Source organism: Hyposmocoma kahamanoa, unplaced genomic scaffold, assembly GCF_003589595.1.
Source record: "Hyposmocoma kahamanoa isolate Upper Pololo Valley unplaced genomic scaffold, ASM358959v1 167, whole genome shotgun sequence".
Classification (NCBI taxonomy): Eukaryota; Metazoa; Arthropoda; class Insecta; order Lepidoptera; family Cosmopterigidae; genus Hyposmocoma; species Hyposmocoma kahamanoa.
In genome coordinates, this window is record NW_020653605.1 from 163,423 (window position 1) to 184,728 (window position 21,306).

A 21,306-nucleotide genomic window follows, 5' to 3' on the forward strand; every position below is an offset into this window, starting at 1 on the left:
CAATCCTGACTTGAGCATTGAATAGAGTTCTAGAATACGACCCTAAGAGTAGAAAATTGTACAATTATTATTTATGATTTTTATGCGTCGTCTGCAGAGGTTTGTGTCGTAGTTAAACAATAATTGGATTAATGAATAGTTACAGTTCTGTCTACAGAATGTGAAAATAATTTACTTATAAAGTTATTTCGTAATACTACTTATTTCCAAATTGAAAATAATCGTGTAATATCACAAATAACTTGTAATTACAAGGACCAGCAATATAGTAAGTAAAGATGAACAGAAGTGCGCCTACGGGCGTTTATTACCTTTTCTGTAATTTTATTACACTCGAAATGGAATGCATAAGAATAGAAACGTCTTGTTTTTAGCAAAATAGTGCCCGCATTTGTTTAACAATGTATTGTACAGAAAATACGATAAAGTTACTAAATCATTTACTATTTACTATCAATAGAGGGCGCTTGTCCTAATTCTCTCTGTAATTGAAAGAAACATAATAAGATTCATCTCTCAGTAAGGTTGGCCATAAAGTCAACAAACAAAAGAACTTTTTCACTTCTGATTTCTGATGCTCTCAAAGTTCGTATTTATGATGGGTGTAGGCTGCATAAAATAGGATTTTATGCTCTAGTGCATAAAATAAAAAAACCATCACATTAAATATGTCTAATTGTTGTAATTTTACATTCAATTTTAATTAAATAATCTTTTATTTGTAATATTGCTGTTTAATTTCCTCGCAATCGAAGTGAAAAGCAGAGTGTATAAACTCGTTCATAAAACCCATTTTACCCTCGACTTACGTATCCATTACATATACTTATATCGGGTAAAATGACGCGTTTTATGCACTTGTTGTACAATCTACTATTTTCTTTGAAATTACACATAGTCTGTTAGATAGCATCGCGTGAGAGTACGCGACCACTAGCACAGATACATTTATTGACAAGACAACATTTACAGTGATTTATTGACAAGTCGGTTAATGCTGAATAATTTCAATTTTCAGAGAAAAATAACTATTTTTCTGACAATTTTTCCACATTTGACAATTGACGTCTGCCAAAAGTTAAAGATGCTGAACGAAAACGAAGTAGCCATTGTTTTTTTTAACCTACGATTCCTTTTTCCGCTGTTGTGCAACCATTTTAAATTTCGTTTTACTCTCGCCTGCTTTTAGATGTACAATTTTATTTTATAATTCACGCTAAATAAAACTTCATAATAATAAAAAATTAAACTTGTATATTTAAAAGAAACAATAGAAAAATGATATTTGAAATGATTTCAAAACAGCGAAAAATCCTACAACCACACCACCACACTACTTGTTGTTGGCTGCATCGCTTTCTTTCAGTAACTTCAACTTTTGACAGGCGTCAAGGTCAAATGTGGAAAAATATGGGAAAATATTTTATTTCAAAATGGAAATTTTTCCATGACCCAACACTTGTAGCAGCACGGATATGCCCACAAAGTATACAACGTTGTCTATGGTCATTTTAAAAATATTTTTTGGCGCGTATTTTAAGAATAGGCGGGAAAGTTTTGAGTTTATAATAAAACGCACAGAACTGGTTTGATATTTTCTGTTATGTTTCTCATTTATACTTTGATACCGGATGGACTTTTTGGCCAATCTAATATCTCAATATTTACTATGAATATTTATGTATGTATGAATGTTTCTACCACCGTCTTCTTCACAAACCTTTATGTGAAAATACTCCTCTAGTTTGTTATTATTATTGATGCAAAGTGAAAAGAAATACAAAGGAAAGATTTGTACTGAATTAGTATGGAGCTTGGTACTTAATTCCCAGAAATATTATACCAGGCTCAACATTTTTTGCTAGATATAAGCTTGAAATATAAAAGCTTAACAGAATAATAAAAACAATATTGTGACCTGCATTTTTTAAATAATTTTTAGCAACACTAAAATAAGTCCAAAAACAGCAACACTGATCTGTCCATATATTTTTCATGGCATTGGCCACTAGCACATTAGCCAAAAAATTACACAAAAATCCGTTCTTTTCCGTTTTACGTTACATAGTATTAAAACTCTTAAACGATTTTCAGGAAATTGTAGGTCAAAAAAGAATTGTCTTTAATTAAGAATTTCTAGATTTTGAGAGCTTTTTTTTAAAAAAAACTGACCGCCTGGTTAAATTTTCCATTTATTTTATTACCACTAACAGAATAACTTTTTTCGAAAGACTTGCAACGAGCACACAGAGGAATATTAAGTAAGATAAGATCCTCTGATACGGTCTGTAGCTTTGTAGGTAAGAGAGGCGGTCGAGGTGTAACAAAAGACGCTGGTTCGAATAATTTTTCTTTCCTTGTTCGATCGTTATAAAATCCATAATAACAATCTAATATCTAATTTTTAATTTTTATTGAATGTCACGATGTTTCACCACCATAATAGTCAATTAGTTTTGTGAAATTACTCCACTAGTTAATTATAATTACTAATACAAAGATCGAACACTTAGAAAAAAATCTTTCAATCCGGCTGGATTGGAATCAACGTCTTCCAGCGAACCGTACCAGACGCTATGCCAACTAAGCACGGAACGAACTATAGTCGTCTCCCAAATAAGAGGCCAAATTTGACACTTGTCATCGCGAAACGAATAGGGATGTGGACTAATCATATCGGTAATCACAGAAATCGATCCAAAATTTTAAGAGTTTGTGATTGTTAAGATTATTTTTCGGTTCATTGTTGTTCACGGCGCTTAAAGGGCCCAATTCTGTTAAAAGCAATTTAATTACAGAATTCCTTGCAATTCTGTAGCAATTCCTGTTATTTTCGTAAAATTGCCCCACATTCCGATAAATTGTATCCAATTCTTTTAATTTTGACTTTATAATATTCATAAATGGTTTATTACGAGAATTTAGTGTAAATAAGTATGTTCATCGATAAAACAGCTACATAAAAATATTAAATCACCAAGAAACCACGGATTTAATAGATTTTCAATTATTCGGCTGGCAATAAGTTAGAAGTTCTCAATGTCAACAACAAACAATAATTTATTCTAATTTTTTTTTAAATATTCATTCATCGAAGTGACTCGGTGAAATTCCGCGGTTAGTTGCTGACAACACTATTATTTAAAAAAAATAGCTTAAAGACGCAACTGTTTTCAGGACGTTTCGGGGTATTTATTTTGGAATTCGTGCGAAAACAGTACTTCAAATATGTTTTGTCATATTATATAATGTTTCAATAAAATTTAGGTATGTTTTTTAAACTCAATTATGCTAATAGTTGTTTGTTTATTGTTTCGTTGATCGCATTCAAAGTTACATATTATCGCCTTCGTTAGCTGTCAAATTTGGCCTCTTATTTGGTGACGACTATAGCGACCTTACGAATTTTTTTATGTGCTTCTTGGTTTTTAACGGCTTTTTTGTCGCTGCGCCATTTGCGAGAAATCTATTTCTTCACTCAGTCGGGATAGCGTCTGGCACGGTTTGCTGGAAGACGTTGGTTCTAATCCAGCCGGATCGTTTGATTTTTTGTTAGTGTTCGATATTCGTATTAGTAATTATAATCTAATATCTATTTAAGAAATTAATAGTAATCGGGAGTAAAAACTGGTCTTTCGTGGTAGTTTGTTATATAAGTGCATAATAGAAGGCGACACTGACGGTAGTAGGTTACTACCATAAGACGATGTCGTTAAAGTACTTTTCCGTCAACAGACAGCGTCGTTATACCAAAAATCATTCATCTCCAATCCCAGAAGAAACATATAAAATCACAAATATCTCGAAGATATATGGATCAGCAAGTCAGCAAGTCGGTGACTGCTCTCGCGCTGCATTCGCTGGCCCAGTGCACTCCGCCGCAACTGCTAATGAGGCCCCAAACGTAGGGAGTGAAGAATTCTTCGGGACGTTCTTCTTCCACGTAACGGAATTTCAGATCAGGGAATTTCTGTAAAAGAAAAAATACGTTCGTATAGTTGGGTTTCTATGAACTGAGACTAGGATATAATTCCTTGACTGATTGAAGAAGAACGTTTGATTACATTATTACAGGCATGTGTGACTTTTCAACTTGTTGAAGTGTCTATAATTTCACCAGCAACTTTACCTTTCAAAACTGAAAATAATGTCAAGAAGCAATGGTTGTCGCGAATCACGCGATAATCAATCATTTGGTGAGTAAACGAACTTCACCCAATTTTTGTATTGTGGTAACACTGCTTTGCCTTTGCTAACTTTTTATTTTGACACTATCGAGACGGCAGTAACGTCAACGGCAATGGCGGGAACCGAGTGGACTTCAGTTTGGTTAAAACTGAAGATAGGGCTGTGTAAGTGAATGTACCCTAAGAGACAAACAACTGGTAAGTTCCTCTATGTACTGTTTAACTTTACGACATGCATAGACACGGTGGAAAGACACACAACTAAGTTAATTGTCGAATTTAATATTGTTACGAAACATGTTCTATGATTATCAATTCGCCACGTGCTGACTCGACCCGCAGTAGACTAGCCTCATTGACGCTTATGACTGTGGGTGCCTATCGTTGGCATCAATCGGGTCGGTATTAGCTGGCATGTACACTTGCACCGCGATTAATAGCTATCGAAGCTTGAAACCTGTTGGGCAGAGGTTGGACTAAAGGGGAGGCTGGAGGTCCACTCGGGGCACCTCTCAGGTGTCCCGCCCCAGTACATAGGCGAGATGTGCTGGGGGTTTGTACGCAACATACGAGGTACACCTCTACGGTTCCTCGTCATAACGCAATGTAGTGAACCATTAACGTTTTAATCATGGTTCAGTGTCTTTCTACCCGCTTATATGTATACCTATAAATTAAGTATCTTTTGTCGTCCCTCAACATTTACATTGAGAATATTTGAACCAGGTACATAGGTATTACAGTCTAGTCTAAATCCAATAAATAACAAAGTGGCGACAATGGTCACGTTGCTGCTAAGCTGCAGAAACAGGTAAGATGGCAGTACTTTCCTGGACGAACTCTTGCACAAGGAGCTCTACTGCTACTTAATTATTTATCGATGAGGCCGCTTGTTGTATTTATTACATTAGCATATTCTGTGGCCGCAGCAGTATATCGCATTCAATATGTGATAAACCTCTCCGTGACATTTTATTTCAGTTGAATAAACTATGTTGCCATATTTATTTTTGTTACGAATACTGAACCGGTAAGATACCGGTACACATAAATACACTATATTAGTTATTATTTACGTATTTGTAATTCCTCTCATGTATTGAACTGTATTAAAAATTTTCTCACCTTATTACAATATTTTATATAGAACACTTTGTTTGTTTTTATCTCGTTTGTCGCGCTTAATTTTTACGTTGATAAATTTACTGTACAGAACTGTCAAAACGTTTTAAAATCAGCTGTGACCTCGCGGCTATGTTTGGCGTTGCGATATTCTTTCGCGGCGCGCGGGCTGCGACAAAAATGTAACGTCACGGTGCGCCATGTTAGATGTTGTGATAAAATTTGAAAATGACGGTTTTATCACTCAAATTTGACAGCTAAATATGGATATAACGGTCTTATCGCGGTGGTACGCTACAGGGCCTGTGATACTTATATATTACTGTTGCATGTTGTCATACTGTGAAGTTGTTAAAATTGAGATAGTACCAGTTGCCAGTTCACAGTCGCATTGTTATTTTTTCAATGTGCATAAGAATATTTCATTAATTCAAAACCAATTAAGTAGTCAATAGCAATAGCTTATGGCTGAATAGAATTCTTTATTCATCATCATCAACCCTTTTTATACGTTCCTCTACTGGGCACGGGTCTCCTTTCAGACGAGGGTTTAGGCCGTAGTCCGTCGCGTTGGCCCAATGCGGGTCGGGGATGTTTCTCGAGGGTTGTGAACCTTCTTCAACGTGCAGGTTTCATCACGATGTTTTCCTTCACCGAAAATCTCAAGCTAAATTTCAAATTAAATTTCGCACATAAATACCGAGAAACTCAGAGGTGCGTGCCCGAATTCGAACCCACGACCCTCTGCTTGAGAGGCAGTAGGTCAAACCATTAGGCTACTATGGCTTCTTTATTATCTAATGTAAAAAGTAAGTTAAATCATGGACCAAAACACAAGAAGACTGCTAATCACGATACTAGACAGCGTAGTCGGGTATTTAGTACCTCTTGGTACACCAGGTGGCGCGACGAGTACCAAATAGCTATTTTTGTAACTAATTTGTTTTACATTGACAAGCTGCAATTTATCAAAGCTAATGTAATTTCTAGTGATAACACACAAATAAACCAGATGGCGCCTATTGCACAGATTTTTATGGATATTTTATTTTGTTTAGGATAAATAATAAATAACGCACACACTCAACATAGCCCCGCACTAGGGAAACCCTGTGTCGCGGGTGCCATGGACACACACATAGACAACCACAAATTACACCCAAACTCATGAGAGAAATAATTGTAGGCCATACAAATATTTCTCCCGGCCCGGGAATCGAACCTGGGACTTCTTCGTGGCAGTCCGGCATGGTAACCGTTCGGCCACGGAGGCAGTTTAGGATAAGCGCCATCTATCCGTATTAGCGGTAATTTATAATTATTTAGTTTGTAATACACGATGCCATCTATTGGCACCATTGACTTACAAATAAATGGACGACGGGTCTAATACAAAAACCACGAAAAAAATGTCCCAAGTCAACCTATTCGAAATTTAAATTGTTATGTCATCGCAGTATCGCGCTGTCCGTAGAACAAATGAAGACTAAAGCGGAGTTTGGCGCTCTGTATACGATTTTAGCGCCTTACAAGTGCGGACACTTTTTAGCGCGGACCCGACGTCCATATATTTGTAAGTCAATGATTGACACGCATATTTTTGTCAAAGCTCAGAAAATAATTTTAGGTTATGTGATCAATGTTTGAATAATATTACAAGGACAAAAACTGCCTATGTATATTTCATATTAAAGAGGAATTAATTGATGTCCACGGCCATTTACATAATTTAAACTACTTCCAGGCTATTGATCAGCGCACTCTTAATATAAGACGGGATTTTGACCTTATAGTGTGTATTTAGGTTTATGTCATTAACTGGAAAACTTTTTTTTAAAAATATTTTTGATATAATTATTAATACAAAGATCGAATCGATCACTTAGAAAAAATTCCTTCAATCCGGCCGGATTCGAACCGACGTCTTTTAGCATACCGTGCCAGACGCTATACCAACCAAACCACGGAACGAACCAGCGGAGCTCACGATTTTTTCTATGTGCTTGTCGTGTCCGTGTCGTGGTATAGCGTCTGGCACGGTATGCTAGAAGACGTCGGTTCGAATCCGGCCGGATTGAAGGAATTTTTTCTGAGTGTTCGATCTTTGTATTAATAATTATAACAAACTATTGGAGCAATTTCACAAAAAAATAATTGAATATCAATTCAATAAAAATTCAAAATATTTTTGATATTAGTGCATAAGTTCAGGGTCAGGGTCAATATCAACCTAGTTATTGTATTACCTTCAATCTGTCACTCGACCATTGTTCCCCGCCCTTCTTGATACAAGCCAGGACTTCAGTGACGCCGAGATCGCCGCCAGCGCCTTCTTGGACCCGTTGTAAGCGTGTTGAGAAATATCCAATTACCTGGTTAACAAATTTTTTTTACGCTTTACAAAAAGACAAAATACATTGTATATTAAGAGCGGTAAATAAAATTTTTTTATATGGTATCAAGTGACGGGACGAATAAGTCCTGCGCCTGATGGTAAGCGACACGCCTGTTCATAACAGTTGCAGTGCCACTCAGAGCTTAAAATCGCAAAGATCTTAGGGGCACTGTCACTGAGACACAAGTTGACAAGTCCCATGTGCCTGTAATTTCTCCAGCACCCTTACTCCTCACAAACGTAATACAGTAATGGTGACATTACTGCTTACCGGCAGAAATAAGTAAGGTAGCAGTACTTCCCTGGACAAACTCTTTCACAAGGAGTTCTACTGCTAATAAAATAAAAAGTGAAAGTTAAAGAAAAAGTTACAATTAAGGTTAAGTTAAAGATCTTTGTATTGGGTCTTTTCGACTTTCAACGCCGTAAGCGACAGAGAGATTTATGAACCTTCTCACTCAGCCGGTACCCTTACAGCTATCACAAGCTGACGAAGACGTTATGTTTTCAACCGACTTCAAAAAAAGGAGGAGGTTCTGAATTCGACTTTACGTTTTTTTTGTAAGTATGTTAAGCGATAAGTCTTTGTGAACCGGTTTTGATGATTTTTTTGTTAGAAAGAGGGTACCTCAGATGTGGTCCCATTTAAGTTTGAAAAAATATTCCACCTCCAGGGGTGGCAAACTAGGGGATGAATGACTTTGGAGGTCGGTCTTCCTCTTCTTAGCGCGTCGACTCTGACATTATATTTGTGAGGACCAGTACTCAGCGACTGACAGCATTATCAGTGGCGTTGTACAGGTCCTCGCGTGTGCAGGTGTAGGGGACCGCAGGACAAGACAAAAGATGTGCCGTAGTCTGGGGAGAGACACCACGATACATGCGCTCCCAGAGCTATAACCCCAGCTGTGCATGCTCTCCTTCCTTCGGCCGACTTGGGTCCGCAGTCTATTTAAAGACTTCCACCTCCCTCCTGGGCATAATCTACCTTGAGGTCGGTTTTTTAGTACTCTGTACTGAGATTATTCCACCGTGATATTCATGTATTTGGGTGCTGGTGAAATTACAGGCACATGGGACTTGTCAACTTATGTCTCAGGGTGACCGGCGTTGTGACACTGCCCGTCAGTTCTTTGTGATTTAAAGCTGTGAGTGACACTGCAACTGTTATCGACAGGTGTGTCGCTTACAACCAGGCGCACGACTTGATCGTCCCGTCAATTAGTATTATTAAAAAAACTTACCATTTCAATGTTTTGCGTAATGGGATGCTGTTGTTGTTGAAATATATGCCTTTTGTGTAGCAACGCGTAAACCAGGTTCAAGTTGTTCACCAACTGGTGCGTGAGACACGAATTTATTATTTCTAAGAGCATGCGCAGGACTTCATCCAGTACTGATATGTGGTCCATCTGTAAACAAATTTTATTATTTTAGAGATGTCAATGTTAACTGGCAGCAGGGGTCTTTGCAAGAAAATTTGCCCGCTGCCATCATACCTATTTCTGTCGCCAAGCATGTGAGACATGCTCTGGCCACACTGAGTGCTCAGTAGTGAACCTGAGGATTGTTCCTCCTGTGGCGTCCGTATCCAGGCGGAATTGCTGCCACCGTAACGAAAGAAAAGGTGAGTCATTCTCCTTGTTCTTCGACCTTCTACTATATACTTATTCCAGACCATATAGGAAGCCACTTGCAAGGGCAGTTAGTACATTTGTAATTTAAACCCATCGAGTATTTAACCAGAAATAGAGATGAAATCGTGTCTCGAATCAAAATGAAGGCCTGATCAGTCAAATGGTACTGATATCACTTTTAAATATCAACTCTCGTTTGGGTTGAAATCACAAATTAGAATGCTGAAATAGTACAGCGTCAACCACTGACCTGTGTGTACGTCATGTGTATATTCCAAAAATAGTCTGTATTTATTGTAATAAAGACAATATTTCTAACAATAACAGCAAAACATTTATTACAATGTAAATATATAAAGGTAATTAAATATGTAATTTTCGTCCATTATAGCAAAGCTCAAGTTAACTGGTCGATTTGAAGTGAAACAATCGACGACACCCCGTCAATTGTTTCGAACTCGGGCTAGCCAATCGGAGCGCAGTTGTCACAGTAATGATATGGCAGAATAGTTTTCAAACAAATTAAATGACATTTCGTCTCTATTTCTGGTTATAATAATTATTTATTTAAATATAAATTGGGTAGTAACAGTTTTTTTAGTGACTGAGTTACCAAAATGAATAAATATATACAATTATATATAAAAAAATATACCGCAAAAATTCAGTCATTTACTTATCGGTATTACACGTTCATTTCGCTCCACCACATAAAATAGTAGGAAACAATATCATACTCACAATTTCCTCCGTTTTGTCCTGCGCGTGATGGGGTAATTCGAGACCACTGATGTCGCCACCTTCGATTTCGAGGCAGAGGCGCGCGCGTCGCTTATTTAACGTTTCGAACAGCGATATTAACCTTTGAGCAACGTAGGGGTGAAGGTTTCGAAATTCACCTGTAAAATGTAATTCCACAAATTTATTCCTCTCCCGACTAGAATTATGTAATTTTTTTTAGGGTAACGTATTTGAGGATAATGTCATACTCATATCTCGTATTAGCGATGGCGGCGTGACAATCAGTATAAAGTCTGTCTTTTTTGAAGACAGAGTAAAATGACAGTTCAATGCGCAAAAGTGTTGCCCGCTTCCGAGCAGCTAGTGATTGCAGTCGATAAATATTCTATCGACTATCGACTGAATATTGGTCACGCTTATGGAATAAATAGCCGAACTTGTTTCATTTATTCATCCAATTACTGAGCACAAGTTCATTTGAATTGTCAATTTTCGCAAATTCATACATACATACATACACTGTATTTAGAACTATGTTTATGAAAAATACAAAGAGGATACATATTTTAAAGTTTTTCATTTTAATTCAATATAGATAATCAAATCCGGCTATTCTTGATAAAATGTACATGAAAAAAATTGATTTCGATACTAGTAGGCCAACTGTTAAAATAAGAATAAAGAAGACAATAACGCAATTCACATGTTACGACGTTCTAATGATTACTAATTCAGTCATTTTTGGCAAAATTTTATCTTCTTTCACAATCTATCGATAAAACTATCGACAACGACTACATAACTATTTAAATTTTTGTGAAAGTTGGCAATCCTACAAATGCCATTTTACTCCGTCTTCAAAAAAGGCAGACTATAAATGTATTTGTCCCAGACGCTAACCACGTTGTATTATTACGCTCGACCTACACTGTAACACCATTCAAGACCAGTAGTGAAATGTCACACTCACACATTGACTTACAATTATATGGACGTCGGGTCCGCGCTAAAAAGTGTCCGCACTTGTAAGGCGCTAAAATCGTATACAGAGCGCCACACTCCGCTTTAGTCTTCATTTGTTCGACTGACAGCGCGATACTGCGATGACATTACAATTTAAATTTCGAATAGGTTGACTTGGGACATTTTTTTCGTGGTTTTTGTATTAGACCCGTCGTCCATTTATTTGTAAGTCAATGCACTCACAGCTCATATTAGTGATGGCGGCAAGACAATTTGTATGCAAATTTTTCTCTCACTCGAACCAAGTTGTATTGTTTATATTTTTAACACCATTGAGAATCTTTAAGGACAGCTGTATGACCAGGGGCGGTACGCCATTCAGTTCATAGTAGCGACGACGGAAACGTATTGTTGTATTGCACCGCACGAACTACATTTCCAACACCAGTAGTAGAATGTCATACTGACAGCTCAAATTAGCGATGCCGGCTAGAGAATTAGTATAAATGTATATGTAGCGTTAGAGACAACTCTGACGCTAACCACAACGCTCGAACTACACTTCTAACACTATTTATGACTAGCAGTCATAGTCACAGCTCATATTGCCGATGGCGGCAAGACAATTAATAAGTATGCAAATATTTGTCTCTCACTCGAACCATGTTGTATTGTAACACTTTAATTATATTTTTAACACCATTGAGAATCTTTAAGCATAGCCGTGGTACGCACGTAGTACCGATGACGGAAACGTATTGTTGTATTGTACCACTCGAACTACATTTGTAACACCAGTAGTAGAATAGAATAGAATCATTTATTTCATATTGTCAATTTCATAATATTACAATTCGAAATATAATGTCAAGGTATACCATGATCGTCATTAATGTAAAGAATAATAATATAAAATAAAATAATTAAAAGAAAAATACGAACTACAAAAAAAAAACAAAAAAATTATTAATTATGCCGGGCAAGGCAATTAGTATAAATGTATTTGTCTCTGACGCTGACCACATTGTATTGCTACGCTCGCACTACACTTCTAACACTATTTATGACTAGTAGTGGAATGTCATACTCACAGCTCATATTGGCGATGGCGGCAAGACAATTAGTATGCAAGTATTTGTCTCTCACTCGAACCATATTGTATTGCAACGCCCGAACTATGACTAAAACCATTAGACCGCCGAGTGATATTTCTGATATTGCACGCTCTGTGTACCACGTGAGGTTTTTTAAAGTCTGAAAAATTTATAGGAAAAAATACATTACAAGAGGTCCAATAATTGTTTTGAATATAAAGATCATTTTAATAAATATTCCTAAGAGCGTTTGTGCACTACGTCCAATTCGTATCACGATCCCGATTCAGAACTCTTCGATATTTTAACCGAATCGTTCGATTGGATGTCGTTCTCGAATCTTAGGACGCTTTCAGAGTGATTCAGAACATTCTAAGATATAGGAATGCATTATTCTTGCATTAAAATAAATTAATAAAATTGAACAAAATCCACACTTTATTTAAATTAATATTTATTACATTCTTGCTTTGTAAACCATAGGACGTTCGATAACTGTATTCTGAATAACGTTTGTAACTTTTACTTGTTGAAGTTTGAGTAAACGTAGGGGTGTGACGTCATTTCGGTTCGGTTTCGAATACGATAGTTTGACGTTTGATTCGGGTGTTGTGAATAAAAATTAAAAGAAATCGTACGATATCAAATCGATGACAAAATTTGCCATCACGATTCTTTTTGAATATCATTAAAAAAAAACCATAACCCAGTTTTAGAATAATGAAATTGTTTAATAATATTTCAGCTATGCATCGTTGGGGTAAGTTCGGATAAGCCGAACACGTTAACTAATTTTAACTGTTTTTAAAATAGGATTTTGTGCTCTATTTTTTGCTATTTAAGGGTCGTATTCTAGAACTCTACTCGATGCTCAAGTCAGGACTGCATTGGAAACACAAGCACTGGAAATACGACCCTAATGGCAGGGACTTGAGTATGATTTCGAGGGCTTTAAACCATACTCAAATCCTGACTTGAGTATTGAGTAGAGTTCTAGAATACGACCCTTAAACGGTTATTTGACCACTTAACCGCGTTTTAGTTAGTGAACGGCAGAAATGACAATCCGACATGTCACAGGAATTGGGTCCGAGTTTTCTAAATTTGTATAGTCTCGGTTTTGGAACGAATATGAATTGGATGAAGTGTGCAAACACGCTACTAATAATATGAAGTGCGTATCGGTTGAGATTTCTTTTTTTTTTGTACTAGCTGTAACAAAAACTGTAAGAAAATTCAAGAAGAAATTGTCTCAACGTTTGGAGACATCATGTTATGTATAATGTAAACGAGACTTGAAATTAAATGTCAAAATCTGAGTTGTGCTTTGTTAAAAAATAATTCTAACAACGTTAAATTTTTTGTTAATTTTGAAAAAATAGTACCATTTTTTTCTCATCGATTCGTAGAGAATCTAAGTATTATTTTTAACGTGGACCCAACTATACTTATCTTAGAATAATATTTAACTCTGTTCTACAAAGTAACATTATGTTCATTATTGACATAACCTCACAAAGAAAATTCTGCTTAAATCAACTTTCCCTAGTTAAAAAAAAATACTGCATAATTAGAAAATTTATGGAAATACAAAAGTTTTTTTTTGTACACAAATATTTAAATTGTTTCTGAAAATCTGTAATTTACTTTGTAGTAGAATAAAGTCTTTAAATAAATAAAATAAATAAAATACAAATAGTCAATTTCTTTTTAGCTCGTCGGACTGTATGGAAATTGTTCTTTGCTGGTTGTGCCTTTCTTTCTTACTAGGGTGTAAATATTATCGTAAAGTACTTACAATTAAATGTACATTCTTTATAAGCACGTCGTCCTCTGTGAGAATAAGAAGGACGATTAGTGACATATAGATGTGATGCGAGTTGCTGTCCGGAGCGTTGTACAACACTTGGAGGATTGGTACTATCTGAAACATACACATTGACTTTTTAGTACACCACACCATGGACCAACAACTATAGAGGACTGTTAATATTTATACAGATCGTAACACGTATGCACACGGAGACTTTTAGCAGCGATGCCATTGACCTACCAACAAATGGACATCGGGTCTAATACAAAAAACACGAAAAAAATGTCCGAGGTTAACCTATACAAACGTAGTGACATGTAACGAAGTATAAAAAACTAAAACATTAATTTAAATTGTAACGTCATTGCAGTACTGCCTAAATTTGCTTACAACAATTTAAGGGCCCAAAAACATCATATTCAGCTTCTACTGGAAACTTAACAAAATGCATCATATTTAGCTTCGACTGAAAATTACTTGAACACAAGAGTAATGGAATAGCCTTTCTCGTAAATATTAATTAATTTTTTGTATATATTATTATGTCGAATTTTGTACAAATTCACTTAAAGGCATAATAAAGAGCTGGGCAGATACATACATACCAATATTACTACAAATGTGAAAATAAGCGTGTATTGAAATGTACCGATATTCTAACTAAACGTAAACTCAAATATCCGTAATTCCGATTTTTAACAAAACCGTTACGCTTTCGAGTAATTTTGATGCTTTTTACATAGACAAAATTAGCTTTTGTTTTGTAATCTTCGTAAAAACACATTATGAAAATTCGAGCTAATGTTATTTCGGGCAAATGTATTTTCTGACTCCTGAGAGGTAATCCCAAGGCGTAAAAAGAGTACAACAATATTTTGTTAGTTATTGCTAACGTTTAATAAAAAAATCATTTTAAAAAAGGATTAAGATCAAAGCAACTCTACAGTTTCTTTGTTCTAAATATATCAATCGCTTGTGGTTCGAACAATTGAAAATGACCAAGAAGTTTTTTGTATAAACTTCTTGAAACTGACGTAATGGGTCCCTTTCCATCTTTTGCGCATGCAATGTGTAGAAAAAGGACATGTAGCTATTTCATTATTTCGTGTGCTTTTGTAATTTATATTTACGATTCAGTTATATATAAATTAAATACTATAAAACTGTACAAAATAACACTTTTAAATGACAACTATGATAACACAATATATTTGTTTAGTGAAAATATGATACAAAATCCTGTTTTCACACTTTATTGCAGTAATTTTTACAAGTCATTATTATTGGTACTGCATGATTGACAACCGCGCTGTTACTCGAACAAACGAAGACTATTGCGCGATTGACCCTCTGTATTCGATTTTAACGGCCTACAGGTGCGGACACTTTTTACCGCGAACCCGACGTCCATTTATTGGTAGGTCAATGAGCGATGCAAACCAATTCGAAACTGCTTTGTTTTGCATTGAGCTTTGACGCGAGTTTGCCGGAGGTAGAAGTTGTGCTGGACAGCGAGCCCGTAAGTGACGATCGTATTACAATTCATTTAAAAAAAATTCGGATTTCGAAAAACAAATGCCGAGTTGTGTCGTAACATTATACATTCCATAAATTTTACTGCACGTCACTATTGACAACATCGTACAAAAATGAGGTCCTTCAACGTAGTTATGAATAAATACGAAATTCGATGAGCTGACAAACGCCAAAACGGTCATCATAGCGTGCCGGTACATTAGTTACAAATAATATGCGTGCAAAGTAAAAATTGTAGATGTCACAGAAATCATCCCTATTGAAATGGACTATAATTTATCGAGTTCTTAGGTTTTCGCGATTGTTATACATAGGAAATGAAACTATTTTTCCAGATTTAAATCGCGGTCAACGGTCACGGTCAACTGTGACCATCCATGGGACCTGTAAAGGGCCCGAAACGTTAGTTTGTTTGAAAAAAGAAACATACGCGATTTAAATCCGGAAAAATAGTTTCATTTCCTATGGACTATAATTGTTTTTTGTTATCACTAACAATTAGAGTACCTTTGAGAGTAACAAATTAGAAAAAATAGCTATTTGTCACTCATCGTCACATCTATAACTGCCTCTGTGACCGAATGATTACCATGACTGCCACCCAGAGGTCCCAGGTTCGATTTCCAGCCTGGGAGAAATATTTGTATGGCCTATATTTATTTCTCTCCTGACTTTGGATGTAATTTGAGGTTGTCTATGTGTGTGTCCACCCGCGACACAGGGTTTCCCTAGTGCGGGGCTATGAGCGTGTGCTTTATTTATTTCTTTATTTATAACATATTATAATGTAACATAAATGATTAAAACGTTATCTTGTCAGGGTTCAACGTTAATTTGTCAATGAACACTTACCAAATTTTCAATATTAGGCACGTTGCTCACATATCTCTTGTACGCCTTGCACGAATGCAACATCAAGTAGAGAAATAGCGTTGAGTGCTCGCATCCCGCTGTTGCGCACAGGGCTGTGTGGAGCTGGAACGAATGAAATTATCACTTGTGTTACACAAATTAAGGTTTAATCCTGATGGGACGAGCAAGTCGTGCGCCTGATGGCAAACGACACGCTTGTCCATGACAGCTGCAGTGCCACTGCCCCTGCGCCCATCACCCTGAGACATAAGTTGAAAAGCAGCACCGGGTGCCTTCAGTTTCACCAGCATCCTCGAGTACACTCGCACTCAGAGACGAGCAAGCGAGCTATGGCACTGTCGGGTAATCGACACTGTGCTGTACCATTTATAGTGTATATTTTATACTTTGTAATATTTTGCCTAACTCTAGCCAAATTCGATGTAGAATAAATGTCAACAAACGAAAACATATAATTTTTAAGGTTTCATCTCACTCTTTCACAGTTACCACAATTTCAATATTTTCCCACGAAATTCAACTAGATTATGGATAATACTAAATCTTGAAGCCATGTTTATAATGAATATTATTGAAGAGAGACATAAAAATGACCAGTAATTAATTATTTGTAAAACTGTGTCATCCCTAGTGACTTTTTGATTGGAAGAGAGAGATTGCAAACATTCGAGTTCTGGTGGTAATTCAAGTTCAGAATCGGAAATAGATGCTGAATAAATATGTAGTAAATTAATATCAAATAAAATCTTATGATTTTGTATCATCTACCATTACCATTTAGCAGTAAATATTAATAGGATGCAAAACCTTATGTTTATTCCTAAATCATTCGTATCAATAGGTATTTTGCAAACTTTATAATAATTGGCTAGGTAAGTATTACTTCTACATAACCGATTACCTACTTACCTATTTAAATTCGCATTACGAGAGCAGGCCGTGGGCAGAGCAAGCCTTAATAATGAGCATTGAAAGAAATGTTCTTTTCCTGTGCCATCATTGGTTGCCTAGCAATGTTTTGTTACAAATCATTCTACATCGAATTTGGCTAGAGTATAGTTCGTAATGTTAAGTTTTTAAAGGAATAAAGAAGTTTTCACTTCTCAAGCTTTAAAAGTATGTCAATGTAGCCTTTCGTAGCGGGAGAAAACTGCATCCTTTTATCCCAAGGGAGTAAAAAGTGCCTAATTTTTTTATTTACTTTTCCACATAGACGGTGGCGCCATATATTATTTTCCCGCGTCAGTGCGTTTGTTGTATCAAAAAAAAACTTACTTTTATTAACTACCTTGGTTGCCGAACGGTTGCCATACCGGACTGCCAGGCAAAGGTCCCAGGTTCGATTCCCGGGCCAGGAGAAACATTTGTATGGCTTAGATTTATTTTTCTCGTGAGTTTGGGTGTAATTTGTGGTTGTTTTTGTACGTATCCATGGCACGCGCTACACAGGGTTTCGGGGCTATGTTGAGTATGTGCGTTATTGTTATTAACTTTGGTTATGTGGAGTTCAAAAAATCAAACAATACTCACAGCCGCCATATTTATTCTAGGAGGTGTCACCTGAACGCCGGTACCGCCATTGGTGTCTTTCTGTGGAGTCGTTGATGTTGTTTCTGTAACAATAATTATAGTCAATAATCATATTGCATTATGTGGTACAGAAAAAGGTCTCAAAGTTTTTACATGACCCAACATAAACCCCGTAAGGGATGAATTGATGAATTGATATTCAATTATTTTTTATGAAATTACTCCACTAGTTTGTTATAATTATTAACACAAAGATCGAACACTCAGAAAAAACTCCTTTGATCCGGCCGGATTCGAACCGACGTCTTCTAGCAAACCGTGGCAGTCGCTATACCGACTAAGCATTTTTATAATACTTATACAGGGTGTATTTTTGAAAGTGAGACATATTCATGCATGTCATAGTAAATCATGTTCAACTTAACATAGACTAAAATAAAATTAGGATATGGGATAGAACAAAAAATAAGTCAACAAATTTGTTTTGGAGTGTACATAGGAATAAACCGATTCCCTTTACGCTTGATTTCGAGTGCATTGGGAATACTACCAAGCGAGCGCCAAGTGAGGCAGCAACAATAACAATGATTTCACATCTCTCTCTCTCACCTACTCATTTATGTTATGATGAAAAAGGTGTTATCGAAACTATTACGTTTTAGCTTATGTTAATTATTTTTTATTTATGAACTATCATCGAAATGTTTTACGTACTAAAAAAGAAAATTAAGTTATCATTTAATAAGAATTGAGGTTTTTGGCGTAGTTAAAAATGTGTAATCAAATTATTTACAATGATTGATTTTTTAGTTATTTACAGTTTATTTACACTTACGTGGTACGGAGCAGGTGTTCAAAATGTCCACCGTTTTCCACAATGCATAGTCTAGCACGTCGTAATAAATTTTGTTTTAAATTGATCAACACAAACACATTTTGTCTCACAGTATAAAAATTAAATCCTGAGATAATCCTCTCATATAACAACTTCGACACTGTTCACCTCCTCCACGTAAACTACAATTTGGGAACATTTCAATAGCTCGCCTCACACTATCACCACTTATCGCCTAAAGTCGCACCATCTCAGTCAATTCGACGTTAGAATAAATATCCATTTTGCAGGCGAGAGGCGCGTTCGCCGCCGGCGCAGTGTTCGGGCGAGCGGATGTACAAATAATTTACGTGTCTTCGCTAGGCCAAGGACGCGCGTTCACTATCTCTGCAAACAGTGCCGACCTGTGCTTTGTTCTCGCCGCTGCGTCCATCGGAGCAATAATAGTGGTGTGCATAGATTTCGATAAGTAACGTTGTTCACAAGTAGTAGTCGATAAAAAAAATATTTTTTTTTTTGTAAAATTTAAGTTCATTAGTTTATTATATTTTTGGGTTCAGAATCAGGAATATAACGCATTGTATAAGTATGTCTCACTTTCAAATATACTGCCTGTATAATATAATGTTTAAATACAATGAATAGCGACATCTCTAGTTGGGGTTGGTGGCTGTAAAGGTATCTAACTGGGTGACGACATATCACAGATTTCTCATAGATGGTGCTACGGCTAAAAAGTCGTTGAAAAACCAAATACAAAGATAAGACGCAAGCACATAGAAGAATTCGTGAGGTCCGCTAGTTCGTTCTGTTGCTTAGTTGGTATAGCGTCTGGCACGGTAGAAGACGTGGGTTCGAATCCGGCCGGATCGAAATATTTTTTTCTGAGTGTTCGATCTTTTTGTGTTCGGAGTAATTTCACATAAAAGATATGAATATCACGGTGGTAAAACATAGTGGAAATAGATTTTTTTTTAATTAAGACCATTGACTTACAAATAAATGGACGACGGGTCTAATACAAAAACCACGAAAAAAATGTCCCAAGTCAACCTATTTAAACGTAGTGACATGTAAAGGAATATGAAAAAACTAAAACGTTGAATTTAAATTGTAATGTCATCGCAGTACTGTCTAATTTTGCTTGCTTCGCTGTCAGAAGAAACAAACGAAGACTAAAGCGTGAATGACATAAGTTCGGACACTTTTTAGCGCGGACCCGACGTTTATATAATTGTAAGTCAATGATTAAGACAGTCAAAATAAAAGCAATATTACCTGTGGAAACGTCCTCACAGGCCAACAAAGCGCTTCTATACAAGTTATCTTCTCGCATACAGTGATTGGCCAGCGCCAACAGTAACAAACACGATTGATTAGCTACAGGGTGCTCTTTCTTCAACCTGTCCAGTAGCTCGTGTCTATCAGCAGGGGGTGCAGTGTAGATCGTCTGTCTGACTGGAGTTGAGAAGGTAAGCATGTTCCAGAGTCCGGCTGAAAAAAAAACACGTCATGAAGTACTAGCTTCTAGCCTGCATGTATATTAAGGGCATCGAGTATATAACCAGAAAGAGGGACGAAATGTCATTTAATTTGTTTAAAAACTATTCTGCCAAATCATTACGGTGACAACTGCGCTCTGATTGGCCATCCCGAATTCGAAACGACTGACGCGTGTCGTCAATTGTTTCACTTCAAATCGACCAATTTAACTTGAGCGTTGCTATAATGGACAAAAATTGCAAAGTTACTTGTTTAATGTTTAATTACCGATGAAATGTGATTACGTTTGTTTTGTGATTAGATGTTTTGCTGTTTTTCCCACATCATCGAATGGAACAGCCCCCCATTAGAGATATTATCTTTATAACAATATATACAGAATATTTTTGGAATATACGGAGACGTACACACAGGTCAGTTGTTGGAACTGTAATATTTCAGCTTTCAAATTTATGACTTCAGTGCAAACGAGAGTTGATATTCAAAATTGATGTAAGGCCCATTTTCCTGATGAGTTGCCAGGGACGGATGGCCCTTATTTCATGTCTATTTTGGTTATATACTCAATGAGCCAAACTGAAAGAGCAGAGAGAGAGACGTTTCCTTTGTTTTACACGTAAAAATCATATTATAGATATACACGTACACGTGTAAATAGAATTTGTATAACTAGTGTAGTTTTTAGAAATAAAGATCTCTTTGAATCCAGACATCAACGCTGTCTCATTGATAACGTAACTCTCCTGACTACAACATCCTCTCACTGCGTGATGTTTTTTTTATATGCGTGTCTGTGCTTGTGTAATAAACAGTTTTTTTTTCTTTCAAAATAAAAAACATTAAAACGAAATATAAACAGTAACAAAAAAATCAATATCAGATACGGCAGTTAGTGAGAAGGCTGACAGTATACTTACATGCTAAGTTAATGAGTACACTCCCCCCATCGCCACCGGTGCCAAACATTTGTGGGGGCACAGCCATCATGCTTGAAAAATTGTTTGCTAGTGTCTTCACAAGAAGTGGGGCGTGCATTGTATACCTTCCTTGAAAGAGGGTTCTGTAATTTAAAAATGT

At 36.3% G+C, this 21,306-nt stretch overlaps 1 protein-coding gene across 2 annotated transcripts in view; it reads right to left on the bottom strand.

Annotated features, from left to right (window-relative positions):
* LOC113225569 (dymeclin) overlaps positions 1–21,306 on the bottom strand; it is a 28,583-nt gene that overhangs the window by 885 nt on the left and 6,392 nt on the right. Inside the window, exons 6-15 of one of the 2 annotated variants that reach the window (XR_003310030.1) lie at positions 21,147–21,289; positions 20,005–20,220; positions 17,892–17,974; positions 16,341–16,463; positions 13,938–14,063; positions 12,137–12,299; positions 10,083–10,240; positions 8,949–9,116; positions 7,556–7,681; positions 3,751–3,970 (exon numbers count right to left, since the gene is read on the bottom strand). Coding sequence is in view for 1 of the 2 variants with exons in the window: in XM_026457898.1 (XP_026313683.1) it covers positions 3,818–3,970; positions 7,556–7,681; positions 8,949–9,116; positions 10,083–10,240; positions 12,137–12,299; positions 13,938–14,063; positions 16,341–16,463; positions 17,892–17,974; positions 20,005–20,220; positions 21,147–21,289 (1,459 nt within the window). In the remaining variant the exon portion in view is untranslated. Of the gene's footprint in view, positions 1–3,613; positions 3,971–7,555; positions 7,682–8,948; positions 9,117–10,082; positions 10,241–12,136; positions 12,300–13,937; positions 14,064–16,340; positions 16,464–17,891; positions 17,975–20,004; positions 20,221–21,146; positions 21,290–21,306 lie in introns of those variants that run through there. The other variant, XM_026457898.1, reaches the window with a different exon arrangement.